We start from the raw sequence: 14,662 nt of genomic DNA, 5'->3' as shown, positions 1-14,662 counted from the left end.
GCCTCGGTAAACAGACAGCCAAGGGCAGCTGCCTCAGCAGGGCCACCCTACCCCACTGGACTGTACATGGCTTCCCTCCAAAGCCTGAGGCGGGCCTCCCCCTGGGCCCCTGTGGGTTTGTCCTGAGCAGCCTGCAAAGAGAGAGAATAGGGGACGCCCCTTCCCACAACCCATACAATAAAACAACACACCTTGTGGGTGAGAGGTAGATGAGAATCTGATAGTATTGGTGGTTTGGACTGAAAAAAGGAAAGAAAACATCTTCCTCATTTCATGCCAAGGCTTCCAGGAGGAAGGCAGAGAAAGACAGGAGGTAGAAGGAAGGAGAAACCAGCCAGCACCTGCAGACCCCTGCACTCAGCAGCCTGAGCAGGCTGGAGGCGGGCATTTCAGTCCCCTGGGGCCAGGGCCTGAAGAGCCCGGGAGCCGCCATTCACTCAGGGTCCAGAGGGCCAGGCATCTGGCCAGGTGGGGAGTGTCCCTGGGGGGAGGGGGAGGGGACTATGCTCTTGAATTTTAGGGTATTCAAGGGTGGTTGGGGCCAGGCCCCCCCTCCCTGCCAAGTTTGGGGCTAAGACTATATCTCAGGAACCCCTCATTCTGGGAAGAGTGGCCCTCAGGCTTTTGCCTAAAACAGCTGGGAAGAAGACACCCCAGGAAGCTACAAGAGCAGCCAGAGCCACCCCGAGGGCAGCCTTGGGGTTCAGGAGCCCTTTTTCCATCCTGCTTCCACTTCTGCGGCTGCTCACTGCTCTGGCAGACACAACTCCCTTGGAGAAGCTGATTCCAGACTAGGATACTTTATTCAAGAGAATCTGGCTTGGCAGTCAGGCAGCCACGCAGGGCAGCTTGCTCCGTGCCCAGCCTGGGGCCCTCTCTTCGCCTGTGTCCCTGAGAGGGCAGGATGGCGATGCCTTGGCCATAAAGAACAACGTCCCAGCACAAGCAGAGGCAAGATGTGAGGAGAGGCCGTAGGGGACAAGGAGTGGCCAAGGCCCCAGGCAACTACCGTTCTCCAGAGCTGAACCGTCTGCTCTCCAGGGAGCCGAGCTGCTGCCAGGGAGAGGAAGCCAAAGGACCCCTCCACCCGCTGCCTGCCTTCCCACTCAGTCAGGGCCAGAGCAGGCTCCTCCACTGCCACCCTGGCCAGAGCTTCTCAAACAAGGACTGCTTGTCTGCACAGAAACCAAGGCCCAAGAACAGGCGGTATGTCCTCTTCTCTTCTTCCTTCTCTGGCCCCTGGGAGATCCCCAGAGCCTCTGGGGCCTGGCTTGCCTCTCACAAAGCCACATGTCTTGCTTCTTCCCAAGCTGAAGTACGCACGGGTCCATGGCTGCCATCTTTCTCTCACGTTCTGCTTAAGGCACTGAATTCCTGAGGGTCCTGTCCCTCCCTGCCCCTCATCGTGGAGGGAGCGAGAGTCATTCAGCAGGGATACAATTGGCTAATAAATAGAGGGCAGGTGCCAGCAGGGAGGTAACTGAGAGTGTGAGGGTAATAAATACACGAGCCAGGTGTGGGGTCTCTCCTCCGAGGGGCTGGTTACCTCCGGGGAACAGTATCGCCGCACCTGCCAGAGACCAAACACAGAAATTTGTGTCAGCGCACTGCAGAGAGTGGGGTCCCTCCTATGGGAGGGGGAACAAACCCAGAGGAGAAGCTTGGACAGGGAGCATGGGGAGATTGCAGCACGCCTGGATCTCTGCTTGCACCAAGGCCAATACGAAGCTAGGAGCTACTCTGCACCAGTCACATACCAGGTGTCCAGCCCCGTGTTAAGCGCTCTCTCATTTACCCTTAACAATATCACACAAGGAAAGCAATGTTATCATCCTTTTGCAGATGAGGAAACTGAAGCTCAGAGAGGTTAAGGAACTTGCCCAAGGTCACACAGCTAGTCAGTGACATGAACTCAGTAGCTCCATGCACTAATATTTCTGGTTACTCTGGGACAGCAGTCTTCAAACGGGGGTACAGGTACCCCTAGATGTACATAAAGATTGTCCAAGGTGTATATAAACATTGATGGTTTTAAAGGAATCCGTTTTTAGCCTCATGTTCTCCACCTGAAAACTACCCATTTGAGAGGTCGGCTTCCCCACCATCTTCCCCAGCTCAGGTCTGCTTCCCCACCATCTTGAGAGTTCCCAATTGCCTTTCTCCCTTTAAAAGAAAGGAAGTGTCCTGCCCATCCTGAATCCTGTGTTAGTATTTTTGCCCCAAGGCAAAAGTATTGGGGGGCAGGGGACACTGAACAAAGAAACAACTTGAGATATTGGTGTAGGTGCAAGCCTTTTTTTACAAGTCAGGTGGTTTCCAAGTCTTTGCTTTCAACAAAACTGAAGAACAACTTAACAGAATTGTCAGCTAATATGTCATGAGAAGTAATTTTTGTTAGCAGATCGCTTTGAGGTTTTTGGCAAATAACTTGGAAGGAGTTTGTGGATGAAAAAGGAGCCACATACTAAACCCAACAAGCTCAGGGGAGGCCAGCATGGCAGGCCCCACAAACCCAGACATGGAAAGTAACCACATAGGATGGTCTGAACACAAAAATTTCTAACTAAAAGTGGACCATGGCGGGTAGTCGCGTCCTTGATAAACGTCAATCTTTACGTAAAAGTGAGCCTGTCTATTGTCTTTTTGCATCTAAGATAACAGTCCTTTGAAATGTCAGAGTAATGTCCATTTCCATACCCCTCAGGACATAACCACCAGAGTATAAGACCACAGAACCCCTCATTGTTATCTTGCTCCCCACATACCATCTCTATGAGCTGTAAATGTTAATTATTAACTATCCTGTACCCACCAATGTAAAAGAAATATGTCTCCGTTTTGCTTTTTATCCAATCCCAGAGATTTCCCCATTTTGCTTTCTCCCTCCCTCTTAATCTACCACCAGTGGATTTCATGTCATCCTCCTTATGTCTCCTCCGTTGATTCTAATGTATAAAGTAGGCTGCAAAAGTGCCATTTTCTGGAGCATTTTCTCAATCCGTTGAGGTTTTGTTTCCCAGCAATTGTCATCAGTTTGGCTCAAATAACCTCATAAAAATTTTCTACAGGTTTAGACAGTTCTTACGTCAACAAGTTCAAGTGATTAAGTAACATTTGGTCCCACTTACTTATTTATACGAGCATGATTTCTCAACCTTTTCGTCTATAAAAAATGGTGAAACAGGAATGGAATTAATGCTGAATCTTGTTTTAGTCTGGCAGAAGGCAACATTCGTTAACAGGTTCATTAACTCATTGAAAGGAGGTAGCCACATCCATGTCCTTGAGATGCATTCCCAAGGAGATTGATTGTACTTTTATTTTAACATTTATTAAAATATGATGTATTTGTGCTGTTTTGATCAGTTGGTACTACTATTAATTATTGTGAGAAAATTTAGAGTTTTATGTTCACAGGAAATTTAAAATAATTCATTGTGTGGCAGATACATATGACAAGGTGATAATATAAAAGACTTTTGAATATTAAAAAATTACATTAGGCTGAAATTCTGTGGGGGAAGTGAAATGGAAATACAAGCTCAAGGAGAAAAGAAGCAATGTAAATATGCAACTACTATTAAAGGGGAGTATTCATGTATATATTTTATATACGGGGTGCCAAAAAAATTTACACAAGTGGACACTTCGGTCAACGTTGGTCAAGCAGTAGTTCGCCATAATCAGAAGTGTCTGGACGCTGATGGTAACCACTTTGAGCACCTTTTGTAATTGCAGAAGTCAAACGTGACTTGTGTTCATCTTTTGTTACCGGCATATTTTGAGTATTACAATTTTAATACAGTTTTCCTTTCTTAAAATGTGTGTACATTTTGTTGGCACCCCCATTTATATATATATATATATATATATATACATAGTGGATGATGGTATTAAATTAGGATGTCTTATTTCATAGGCTACATCTGAAGAGTTATATAATGGCTTTATATTAAAATATTAATATTTATAACATGCCAGAAATGATATCCTTTGCAACTACTTACAATTTTTATGGGAAAGTTCAATGTGAACTTAAAAATGAGCAAGGGAGCACATGGGTTTTTGAAATTGTTTCAGGAGGTTCCCAAATAAGGCGTTTGAAGACTGCTGCCCTGGCAGATGGAGCCACGGGGTGCTTTCCACCTGGGCCTGCCTGGCCGGGGGAGCCCTGCATTGACTACACTGCCAGCTCCTTCTCCAAGTTGCTGCCTGGGCCCAGGGGAGAAACAGGGGCCGCGCACCTTCGGGGAAACCAACGTCCCCAGAGTTCCTGGCTTCATGGAGTGGACTGGATGTCTCTGCTCATGGAGGGGTGGGCCCATGGGGTAGGACGTGGGTCAGCTCCAGTCCCACGGCATGAAATGGTCCCCTGGAGCTTAGAGCTGGGAGGAAACTCAGTGTGACTGAGTTACTGTAGATAGGAAATATTTTATTTTTGCTATTTACTCTCACAGATTTGGGTTTTCCCTTCTCCAATCCTGCTCTCCCAGGCCAGACTCAGGCCTGGACTCCAGCCTGGGCCTCCATGTGGGAAGCTAAGATGGGCAGGTCACACCGAGAGGAAAAGAGGAAGCCAGGGGACCCCTAAGTCCCCTAGGGGAGGGAGGGGTATAAAAACTGGCCTGGGAACCAGTGGACAGTTGCCCCTTCCCCAGGGCCACTAGGAAGTAGCCTTGGGTACAGTTTCAGCTGTTGGGCTTTTCATCACTAGAACGTAAGCTCTTAAAAGTAAGAACCTTGTTGATTTGCTCACCGGTATACCTGGCACACAGTAAGTGCTTGGTAAATATTTCTAGAATGACTCACTGCTTGGTGGGCCCCTGGCCCCTCACTTTACAGTGAGAAAAACGAGGCTCAGAGAGGAGACATGGCTTGCTCCAGGCCACATAGAGACTTGGGCTAAGTGAGGACGAGAACCAAGGCCCCCTGCTGCTTCCTGGGCCCTAGAATCTCCAGGCATATAGCTCCCTGTTCTGGCCAAGGCTGCGCTGGGCCTTGCTTTCCCCGTCCCAACCACTGACCCCTGCTGCCGGGGGCTCCCCTCTGGCCCAGCCTTCTTGCCATCCCTGGGCCCCCCCCCGCCGCACACTCACAGGTGGCAGTCTGTGGGTCTCTGCTTCTCTCTCTTCCTCTTCCCCCTGCCCTTGGGTCTCCTCCTGCAATAAGCCAAAAGCGTCAGGACAGAGCGCCTGGGGGCCCCATGCTAGGCCAGGGGCTGGCAGGCCGGAGAACAGTCCGGTGCCCCAGCCAGGCCACTTACCTTTCTGGCTTCATCTTCTCCCGCAGAGGCCTGGGGAAACAGACAGACAGGGGCAGGGGAGTATCAGGAAAGCAGTAAATGGGGGCTCCCTTCCACCCTCACACCTCCTCTCAGACATTTGGAGTCCTGGCTCTGCAGTTGGTGCTGAAGCCACTAGGGAGCAGCATGGAGTTAGTGAGAGAGAGACGGTCAGAGGCCTCTGGGCTTGAGCTCACACTCTACCTTTCCATCAATAGAGAGGCAAATTCCCTCTTGGGGCCCCTCTCCACACCCTTCTGCATTTTTCAGCCTCTTGGCATCACATCCGGGGATGTGTAAGCCTGTTCTCTGCTGTCTTCTCTGTTCACTCCCTTCCTTTCAGGGTACGCTCAGAGCTTCCTCAAGGACAGTAACTGAGGGGCAAGGCCATGGACTGGGGGATGGTTGCTGCCAGCTAAGGCTGCTTGTCAGGACACAACTGCCACCCCTGCCCCGGGGGTGTGTGACGTTGCAGGCAACAGCAAAAGCAGTGGTTGAGCGGGGAGGTGAGAGCGGCCCCACAGTCACCAGGAGTGCCCTGGCTCTGCCTCTGAGCTGTGGCTGTTGGCCCAGAAGGGAGAAGAAAGGTGTCCCTGTGGGCCAGCTCGTTGGAAGGCGACAGAGCTTCAGTCTTGCCTGGGAACAGGGGTGGAAGGGTGGGGCAGTGCGGCCAGGGAATGCTGCCCTAGGCTGGCTATCTCCCGTGGGAGCCAGGGCAGGGTACCAGGGCCTCTTGGACTGCCCGGTCATGTCTCTGTCATCTTGGGCAGGTCAGAGACATTCTTGGAGCCTTAGTCTCCTCATCTGCCTACCTCAACAGAGTGGTCGTGAGGGCAAAGGTGACGTGGAATGTGAAAGGTCACCATTTAGCACTGTGCCTGGGAGGGTTCATTACTGAGCTATTGTTATTTGGCGAAGTCCTGGCTGGAAGAGACAGGAGGAAACGGATTGAGGCAGGGCCCTCAATAGTGGTATAGTGAAGAAGTACTGGGGCTCCTGGGAAGTTTGGCAATAGCCGTAAGAGATAGCATGAAAAGGGAAAGGCCTAGGGGTTAGACAGCCTGGGGTTTACTCACGCAAATCATGTAATCATACCAAGCCTCAGTTTCCTCATCTATAAAATGGGGCTGATAATAGTACCGCCCTCCAGGGTTGTTATAAGAACAGGGACCTTGTCTGTCTTGCTCACCACTGTATCCCCAGACATCTGGGACAGTGTCTGGCATACGTAGGTGCTCAATAAATGTTTGTTGAGAAAACTTTAAATGAGAATGTGACCATTTGAACACTAAGTGAGAAAAACCATCAAGTACCTAGTATGGGGCTAGGCACAGAGTAGGGACTCAATAAACGGCATTCCTCCCACTGTTTCCTGCTCCAGGATAGGGCTCAGGACCTCTTGTCTGGTGCTTCCATCCATGGCCCAGGGGCACCAGGACAACACCTCCACCCATTTTTTTCCCTGGGCCTGGTTGGCAGTGCCAGGCTGCTCCTCCTGGTAACTAATGTTCAGAGTGGTCTGGGGACCAGCAGCAAGACTGAGGCTGGTCAGGGGCTCTGCTGGGTGGGGTTGCAATTTTAAAGAAACCCCAATACCCCCTTCCTTCTGCCCCTTTCCTCCTGCCAAAGCTTGATTTTTCCTTCGCTCCTCTGCCCAGTTGCCCCCTTCCATAGGCACCGGCCTGGCCCAGAACTCAGCCCAGGCTTGCAGCGTCCTGTCTCAGGTGTTTCTTCCAGGGCTGTGGCAGCTGCCTCCCATCTTGGGGAGGGGGATGGTATGCCCTGAGCCCCTGGAAGTCTAGGAGGGACCCAGTCTTCCTCTGCCCCTGTGGCTTCTCAACAGCTGTGCTCAAGCTGCTGGGACCACTTCCCCAAGCAAAAACTAGTTGATGGGGGGACCAAATGCAGTTGCCAGTGGTCCCTGATTTCCCTGGTCACCCTCAGCCAGGAAGGAAGTGTAGCCTGCAGCTGCGAAGGGCGGCCACTTGGCTGAGGCTGCCAAGTGCATGGGGCTTGTCCCTGCCCCTCCCTGAGGACCTACCTGCACTCACAGCGTGCGTGCTGAGAGAACGTCAGCTCCACGTAGGAGGGCCGGTCCCCAGAACGGATCTTCAGGAGCTGTGGGGAGAGAAAAGTTGGATGCTTGGACTGCAGGGTGGCCCGTGGGTTTCCAACACCCTGCCCACCCTCCGCTTGAGAGGAGGACCAGAGTCCCTGTTTCCCACCAGCCTTCGGACTCTTTCCTCATTCTGTTCTGAGCGTGGAACTAACAGCTCTCCCACCTGCATGTGAATCTTAGGGACGCCCCCGTGCCTTCCTCCCCAGGGCCACCAGCATAGTAGCAGCGTAGGAAGGAGGCCCATTCTCTGGAGTCGGAGAGACCTACGTTCAAACCTTGGCTCTCCCACCTGCTGAGCACTGATCTCAAGTTCCCCATCTGTGAAATGGGAATAACGCTTGCCTTGAATGACTGAATGTTGACGTAGCATTTTTTAAGTACCTACCACAGTGCTTGGCATTACTCGGTAAGTGCTCAGCAAACCGTGAGTGTGTGTGTGTGTCGCGCATGTGTGTGTGTGTGTGTGTGTGTGTGTGTGTGTGTGTGCGCGCGCGCGCGCGCACGAAAAGCTCAGGGTACCAAATGCTACTGATATAAACAGGGACTTCTTGAATCTGAGCAGATGTCTTTTGTAACCTCAACCAGATATCCTGTGTCCTGGAGTAGGGCTAAGCTTGAGCTTGGGAAAGCTCGTAAGGGAGGGGGGGAGTGGGCTGAAAGTTGGGACGGAGAGGGGGGGGCTCAAAAAGGAGGGGCACAGGCCTGGGAGTCAGTTGCGTTCCTGTGACCTTGGCCTGCCTTCCTTTCCCCTTTTAGTTGGCAGGTTCTGTAGCCCTCTGAGAAGGGTATGGACAGTGGGGCAGGCGGGATGTGAGGAAGAGACCCTCCCTACCTGCATGGTGACATTGACCGTCTCCACCGGCACACAGTGCAGGTTTTCATCACCACAGCAGCCAGTGCAGCGCAGCAGGGAGACGCAGGACGGGCTGAACATGTGCTCCACCTCGCTGGGGTACTCCGACACGATGTCCACCAGCCTCTCCAGTGCCCGGCAGTAGCTGCGGCCCCATACTTCCTGGAAGGGCACCACTACAAGGGGCACAGTCAGCTGGGTCAGGCCAAGAGGGGCCTGCTCCTCGAAGCCCTAGTCCTGGCTCCCTAGGCCCTGCAGTCTTCCAGGTTTAGCCCACATCTCCTCCTCCAGGAAGCCCCCAGGCCTTCTGAGCTCCCTCTGCTCTGAACTGATATGATCCCTCTGGGAAAACAGCTGGACCCTTAGCTCATCTGCTGGACAGAAATTCCAATGGACTGGAATTCCTCAGGGTCCTGAGCTCTCTGCCCTCACTTTAGTTCAGGTACCCACACCTGCTTTAGTGCCCTTGGAGCTTCGAGAAGCCTGCCTTGGCAGCTCCCCAGGCCTGCAGTGTCTTTCTCAGGCCTGACCTGGTGCTTCCTCAGCCTTCAGAAATTGGCAGAGAACAGTCAGCTCTGTGGATTCTGTGACACTGGCTTGCAGAGTCCCACGGGGAGGGTTAGCCTTCCCCTAGTCCTTATTTTCTGCCCGACCCTGGGCCAACTCCTCTGCCAGGCAGCTAAGACTTCACGCAGCAATGTACTCCATCCCCACTCCCCATTGTAGTGGGACCAGCACTTCTCACCAAACCCAAACTTGGCCATATCACCGCAATCACCATGTCTCATTTCTAATCATTTCTCAAGGCCCAACTCCCCGCCTTCTCCAACTTTCCTAGTATGAACAGATGTTCTTCCTTTGAGCATAACTAGGCCCCAAGGCTTGCCTTATCTCAGTCACTGGTAGCTTTTATCTCCTTTACAACCAAGTTGAGAAGGGTCTGTGAGGACAGGGACCCAAGCACCCGGTAAACACAGGCTAAGTAATTACTGATTCATTAGTTGATAGTTCACTGAGGATTATCAGTGACATCCCCGACCCCCACGAAGTCCTGGTGGTCATGACGGGGAGCTTTTGGGGGCTGATCTGGAATCTTTCAAAAGATGCTGCTCCTTCAAGGGAAAGCCTGGAGCCTGGTCCCAAACAGAGGCTCACAGGAAGCGAGTAGCCAGAGCCAGGAGACCTGCCCTCTAGTTCTGGCTCTACGCTGACTGTGTGACCTTGGGGAGGTAACTTAACCTTTCTGGGTGTAACAGTTTCCTCAGCTGAGGAAAAAGAAGTAGGTTGGGGACCGATGGTTGCTTAGGCCTCTCCCGGCTCTGAAAGACGGTCTGTGACTCCTTGCACACAACCCAGCCCAGCCATGAGCCCATGGGCAGAGAAATATCTCTCCCGCCCTGAGTCACCCTGCCTGAGGTGGTCCTCAGAGAGGACATGGAAGCTGGGTCACCGAGGGGCCCTGAAGCCTCTCGCCAGAGCAATGGCTTGCCTAGCAGCCCCTCACGTCTTCCAGGGCCCTTCCTATGAGGCAGAAGGGGCCGAAGTCCATTCCACTGAGCCTGTGAGGACATGAGTCTCAGGGTAATCTCAGAGGAAAAATAAACTTCAGCCTTAGCAGAGGCCCTGGGGAAAGGCTGCAAGCTGGTGGAAAATACCAAAGAGGCAGTGTGTCCACGTGGAGCTGGCCAAGGAGGCCACAGAGGCAATAAACCGTGCTTATCTGAGTGCCTGCTGCTCCGTTCTGTCCAGTCTGCTTAGAGGGCGCTAGGGCTGGGCCCAGGGACGGTGGAGGACCAGCCGCCGCCTGCCTTGATCCTACCTCTGCAGGCCACTGGGACACTCTCCCTGGACTCCCAAGTGGGAAGCAAGCCGTTCTCCCCACAGGCAGCCCCGAAGCCCTAGGGAAGCCGGCCTTTGAAGTGCGAGGTCAGAGGGGCACCTCCCTATGTTACTTCACGAACGCATGTTTAGTCTAAAATCTTCATGAGCACTATGTAACTCTGAAGGTTTCATCTCCGCCTTCAAAAACATAAATAACAGCAGAGGAAGAGGCAGCCGCCAAAGTGCCATAGAAGGTTCAGCCTCCTGCACCGGACCCGCTATTAGGGAGGGGGACAGCAGCAGAGAAGGGGTACCCCAGCCCCCTGCCATTCTGCAAACAGACTCCCAGCCAGCTGGGCTGTTTGGGCCCCAGCCAGGTTAAGCAGAGTGCCTGGGCCCTGGCGGCAAAAGAAGGGATTTCCTTCTTTTCCTCACCCCCGTACCCTACCATATAGAATGCATCAAAGGGGCCCAGGCTCCAGGGCCCTGAGAGCTGCCACTTTTCAGGCCACATGGCCAGATCCTGTGGGGGAAAGGCTGAGGAAGGAGGTGAAGTGGGCCTGTTTTACCTGGCAGCCGCCAGGAAAGAGGGTAATTCATCTCTGGAGGCCGCCCCGCCTTCTGGGTGTGTGGTAGAAACAAAGGGGGCTGGGTGAGGGGCCGGCTGACAGAGTGGTGACCACTCCCAGATGTGGGCTGAGCCCCTCATGGAAGAGCTCTGTTCAGCTGCTCCTGAGAGCACTTCCTCTGGCCCCAGAGCTGCTCCAGAGGCAGGAGTGGGGGTGAGAGGAGTGGGAGGCTGTGGCCCAGTCAGGCACCAGGCCAGGGCCTAGGCCGTTTGGCAAGGGCTGCTCCTGGGGCCACGAGTGAGCTCTCGTCTCTCACCAGCCCTGTGGGAGAGCCTCCTTGCTGGCTCCAGCTGCCTACCACCCAGGACCGAGGATACTCAAGAAGGGGAATGTTTCATCCTGAGAGCAAGCTCCTGGGGAGGCTGCTGGGCAGAGCTGCTGGCCACCAGCCCGAGCTGGACAGGTGTCCTCTCCATAGGCACTAGTGGGGCACACAGCCAGCCTGCCGCAAGGGACACACCACTCACGCCTGCTCAGCCAGGAGCCACGGATACTGAGGCGCGTCCGAGGCTTTAGGCCGCTCCAAGGGCCTCCCTGAGCCTCCGATTCTTCATCTACAAAATGTGGAGAACACGAACGCCTTCCTGCTTCACAGCCTGTGCTCAGCACAGAATTATAGTAAATGCCCAATACTATTACCATGGTATTTGGCTGCAAAGTATAGACCATGCTGCCTCTTGTCTGGTGTTAGCAGGAGGGGATGGCATTTTCAGATTTTGATAACTGGGGTCCAAAGCTCACGAGACTTCCCTTGGCCACCATGTAGGCTCCCTGATTGATTAAGATGACAGGTGAGCTGCCCTAATAAATCAACACTTCTAAGCCTCCTCACCCTGGTTCCCTGGGAGATACATACTCCTGTGTCTCCTCCATGAAGTCAGAGACTCCTATAGTCTTAGAAAAAGAACCTTAGATATCATGTAGTCTACCGCTTCCATTTTACAGACGAGGAAACTGAGGCTCCAGCTTCTTTGGTTGCCGTTGCCTGAAATACACTAAAAGCATCAAAAAGGCCATAGGGTGGAGATAATGACGGGCCCTTCTCCAAATCTCAGAGAGCATAACATTGTGCCAGTCCCGGAGGGCACAGCAGGGAAAGGCGAGGGTTGGGTCTGCTACCTTCACCACCTTCTCACTGCCAAAGGGGTCTGGGATTCAGGCACAGGAGAGGCTGGCTACCAGGCAGGCAGGGCAGCAGGGGAGGGTGTTCCCAGCTGTCATTGGCTATCATGCGTGTGCCCATGCATGTCCCTACATGCTTCCTCTCCCTTAGAGCCGTAGGAAGCCTTAGTGGTGTGTGGCCTCGCTGCGCGTCTTGCAGAGGCAGGGAGGGAGGAGCAAGGCAGGGGGTCTGGCATCAGCCTCCTGCCTTCTGCATGCATGCATGTCTCTTTGGCCAACTTCTCGCCCTTTGAAGATTCCCTCTTGATTCAACCCAGGGTGGGGAGTGGACAGGCCAGGGAGGGCGCGACTCATGTTCTGTCTGTTTGTAATCAATGGAAAGGCCTGGTCAGATCCCTGCAGCTCCGCCAGGGCTGGCTGCTGGGAAGGCCCCCTTACCCCTCCCTGACTCTCTTGATTGCTTGCCCACTGCATCCAGCTCCCAGAGCCCCAGTCTGGCCCCTGGCACTCGCTGCCCACACTGCCCTCCAAGACCCCATCTGCCCCCTGACATCATGCTGAGAAGGGGCTCTGAACCAACTAGACCAACTCTGGGTATACTGGCCCCAGCTCTGCTCTCTGGATACTGACCCTGGCCCAGTAATGCAGCTCTCTAGGCCTTTGGCTCACAATAAGGGGATTTCTCAAGCCCTACCAACTTGGTCAGCTAGGGTATCAGCCAACTTGCAGACTCTCCCCAACTTAATATCATCCTGCACCCACCCTTTATGCTAGTTATGTCCCATCCTCTGCAGAGGCTTGGGAGGAAAAGGCTTGGTGAGCACAGGTACCAACCCAGGCTTACCTTCCATCTCTGACGAGCTATTCCCAGCAGACAAGGCCAATTGCTGTGGACAGAAAGGTATAGAGATGAGGGGGACCACCTTGGGCTTCCGTGCCCTGGGGCTGAGTGCACTGGCAAGAGCGCAGAGGCCCCTCGGAGCCTTCCCACCCGCTGCACACACGCTCTGTCTTGTCTCAGAGCTGTCTCCTTCAAGGTACAACTAAAACCTCACTGGACCCTGGGTGGGTCCCAGCCCTCGCTCTGGTCTGTTTTCTCATTCGGAAAGGGTGGGAGGCTGGAGGGTTTTGGAGACCCCTTGCCTTCTGTGCCTCAAAGATCTTGTGATCCTTTGGGGTCTCTCTCCTACCCAGCCCCCAGGCCAGCCCAGCTGGGCCCTGTGCAGCCCGCCTTGGCCGGGTGCCAGAGCCCAGTGGGAGGTGATCAGCTGGTGGGAGCTGAGGGGCTGGAGCGGGTGGCGCCATGAGCTGGTGCTGCTGGTAACGTTATACCTCTGGCCACCCCTGCAGCAGGCAGGAGGGTGGTGGACGGTGGGGCTCTTCTACCTCAGGGGAATGTCCAGCCCACCCACTCCTGGGGTGGGGCCTGGGACTCCCAGGGCAAGTGGGACAGTGCAGTGGGAAGGCAGCTCATTGGCTTTGTCAGGATTTCACGGCCCAAGCTGGCTCTTAGCCAGACTCACCCAGCTCCTGGGAAAAGAGTCCTGTTCACTTCCCCAGGCCCTGCACGCAGGACCTCCGGCTACCCACCCGGGAAAGAAGGCACAGCAGGACCTCTTGTCTTGCCTCCAGACCACCCTGGGCCCTGTGCTCAGTCCAGAGCCCTTGTGGGGGCAGGGCCCAGCCTTCCCACCAATGGCCTTTTCTGGCAGCTTCCTCTCCACCAGGCCAGGTCAGAGGTCCTGGGGGCGCCTGCCTGGTCACAGGCCTCGACCCTGACCACAAGGCAGGGACCGCCTGGGATTAGTGGAGAGATGCTTTTAGCAAAGCCACTGGGGTTACAGGGGCCAGACAGGAAACCTCCCTCCCTTCCCTGTGGCTTCCCTGCCCCCGCCAAGACAGACCCTGGAGCTGGAGTCTAGGACAGCCCAGCCTGAAGTCTCCTCCCAGACGACGTGGTCCAGCCTATCTCCTGAGAAATGTGTGGACATCCTTAGAGGGGCCGCTCTTGGGAGTGGGTCCGTGATTTCAGAGCGCCTGCTTTGAGTGCTGAGGGTGGGAAGCTCAGGGGACCCAGGCTGGGAGGTGGGAGCAGGTCTTACCTGGGGAGGCACAGCAGGCAGCGCCAGCCCAGCCAGAAGCTGCAGGAAGCAAGTGAACAGCCTCATAGCAGGCATCTTCTCAGACGTCCCAAGCCAGGGGGCTCCGATGGAAAACCACCATGCTCGCCCCCCTGGGGGAGCCCCTGGCACTGGACGAGAGGAGCTGAAAGGGAGGATGGGTGCCCCCTTCACTGTAGCCCCGAGGTCCCAGCTGGTAGCCCGAGCATCTTCTGGAAGCTCTGGGAATTCGAGAGCCCACAGGTAATGCTGTGGCTGGAGAACCTGATGCGGAGCGCCCGGCGTCGCGGGGCGGTGTGGGGCAGGCGGGTCCCTGGGGAGGGTCCGTCGGGCGCCCAGCGAGACCCCAGGTCCTCTCCCGGCTGGCCAGTGAAGATGCAGCTTCCTGCTCAGACAGCAGCCCCCTTCTGGGACTGGAGCTTGTCGGCAACTGGGTTTCAGAGGCAGTGAATGGGGCGGTGCTCCATGCCCGCCCCGCCCACCGCGGACGAGGCTCCGGCTCGGGTCCCAGGGAGCGGCCAAGCGCGGATCCCCGCCGGGGTGGCGGCGGCGGCGGCGGCAGTGCATAAAAAGAGCGCTGCGAACGCCGACCTTCGCGCCCCGCACGCGGACCCTCGCGCCCCGCAGGAGCCCAGCCTGCAGCTTCCCACGAGGCCGCCCGGAGCCTGGTGCCGGGGCCTCCGGCCCCCAGTGCCCGCCATCAGAAGGAGGCCCACA

The 14,662-nt window shown here is 54.9% G+C and overlaps 1 protein-coding gene across 3 annotated transcripts; it reads right to left on the bottom strand.

Annotated features, from left to right (window-relative positions):
* Positions 1–784: 784 nt before the first annotated feature.
* PGF (placental growth factor) lies at positions 785–14,363 on the bottom strand. 3 transcript variants are annotated; one of them, XM_019640259.1, is made up of 7 exons: positions 13,928–14,363; positions 12,670–12,712; positions 8,233–8,429; positions 7,323–7,399; positions 5,264–5,293; positions 5,097–5,159; positions 785–1,570 (listed from the first exon to the last, which is right to left on the bottom strand). In XM_019640259.1, exons 1-7 carry the CDS (start codon positions 14,000–14,002, stop codon positions 1,543–1,545), a joined length of 513 nt encoding a protein of 170 aa, XP_019495804.1. In that variant the 5' UTR covers positions 14,003–14,363; the 3' UTR covers positions 785–1,542. The 3 variants fall into 3 exon arrangements, with proteins under 3 accessions (XP_019495804.1, XP_019495806.1, XP_019495805.1); XM_019640261.1 differs by lacking the exon at positions 5,097–5,159; XM_019640260.1 differs by lacking the exon at positions 5,264–5,293.
* Positions 14,364–14,662: the final 299 nt, after the last annotated feature.

Source organism: Hipposideros armiger, unplaced genomic scaffold, assembly GCF_001890085.2.
Source record: "Hipposideros armiger isolate ML-2016 unplaced genomic scaffold, ASM189008v1 scaffold_49, whole genome shotgun sequence".
NCBI classification, from domain to species: Eukaryota; Metazoa; Chordata; class Mammalia; order Chiroptera; family Hipposideridae; genus Hipposideros; species Hipposideros armiger.
The sequence above is the reverse complement of the archived record's forward strand: the minus strand, read 5'-3'. Positions and strand labels throughout refer to the sequence as shown.

What these genes read in the sequence shown, in the direction of transcription:
- PGF (XM_019640259.1), bottom strand. Translation starts at nt 14,002, where the DNA reads ATGCCTGCTATGAGGCTGTTCACTTGCTTCCTGCAGCTTCTGGCTGGG. An exon ending in GAGAAGATGAAGCCAGAAAG is followed by an intron (nt 5,160 to 5,263) that starts GTAAGTGGCCTG and finishes GGCTTATTGCAG; the next exon opens with GAGGAGACCCAAGGGCAGGG. An exon ending in AGACCCACAGACTGCCACCT is followed by an intron (nt 1,571 to 5,096) that starts GTGAGTGTGCGG and finishes GGTCTCTGGCAG; the next exon opens with GTGCGGCGATACTGTTCCCC.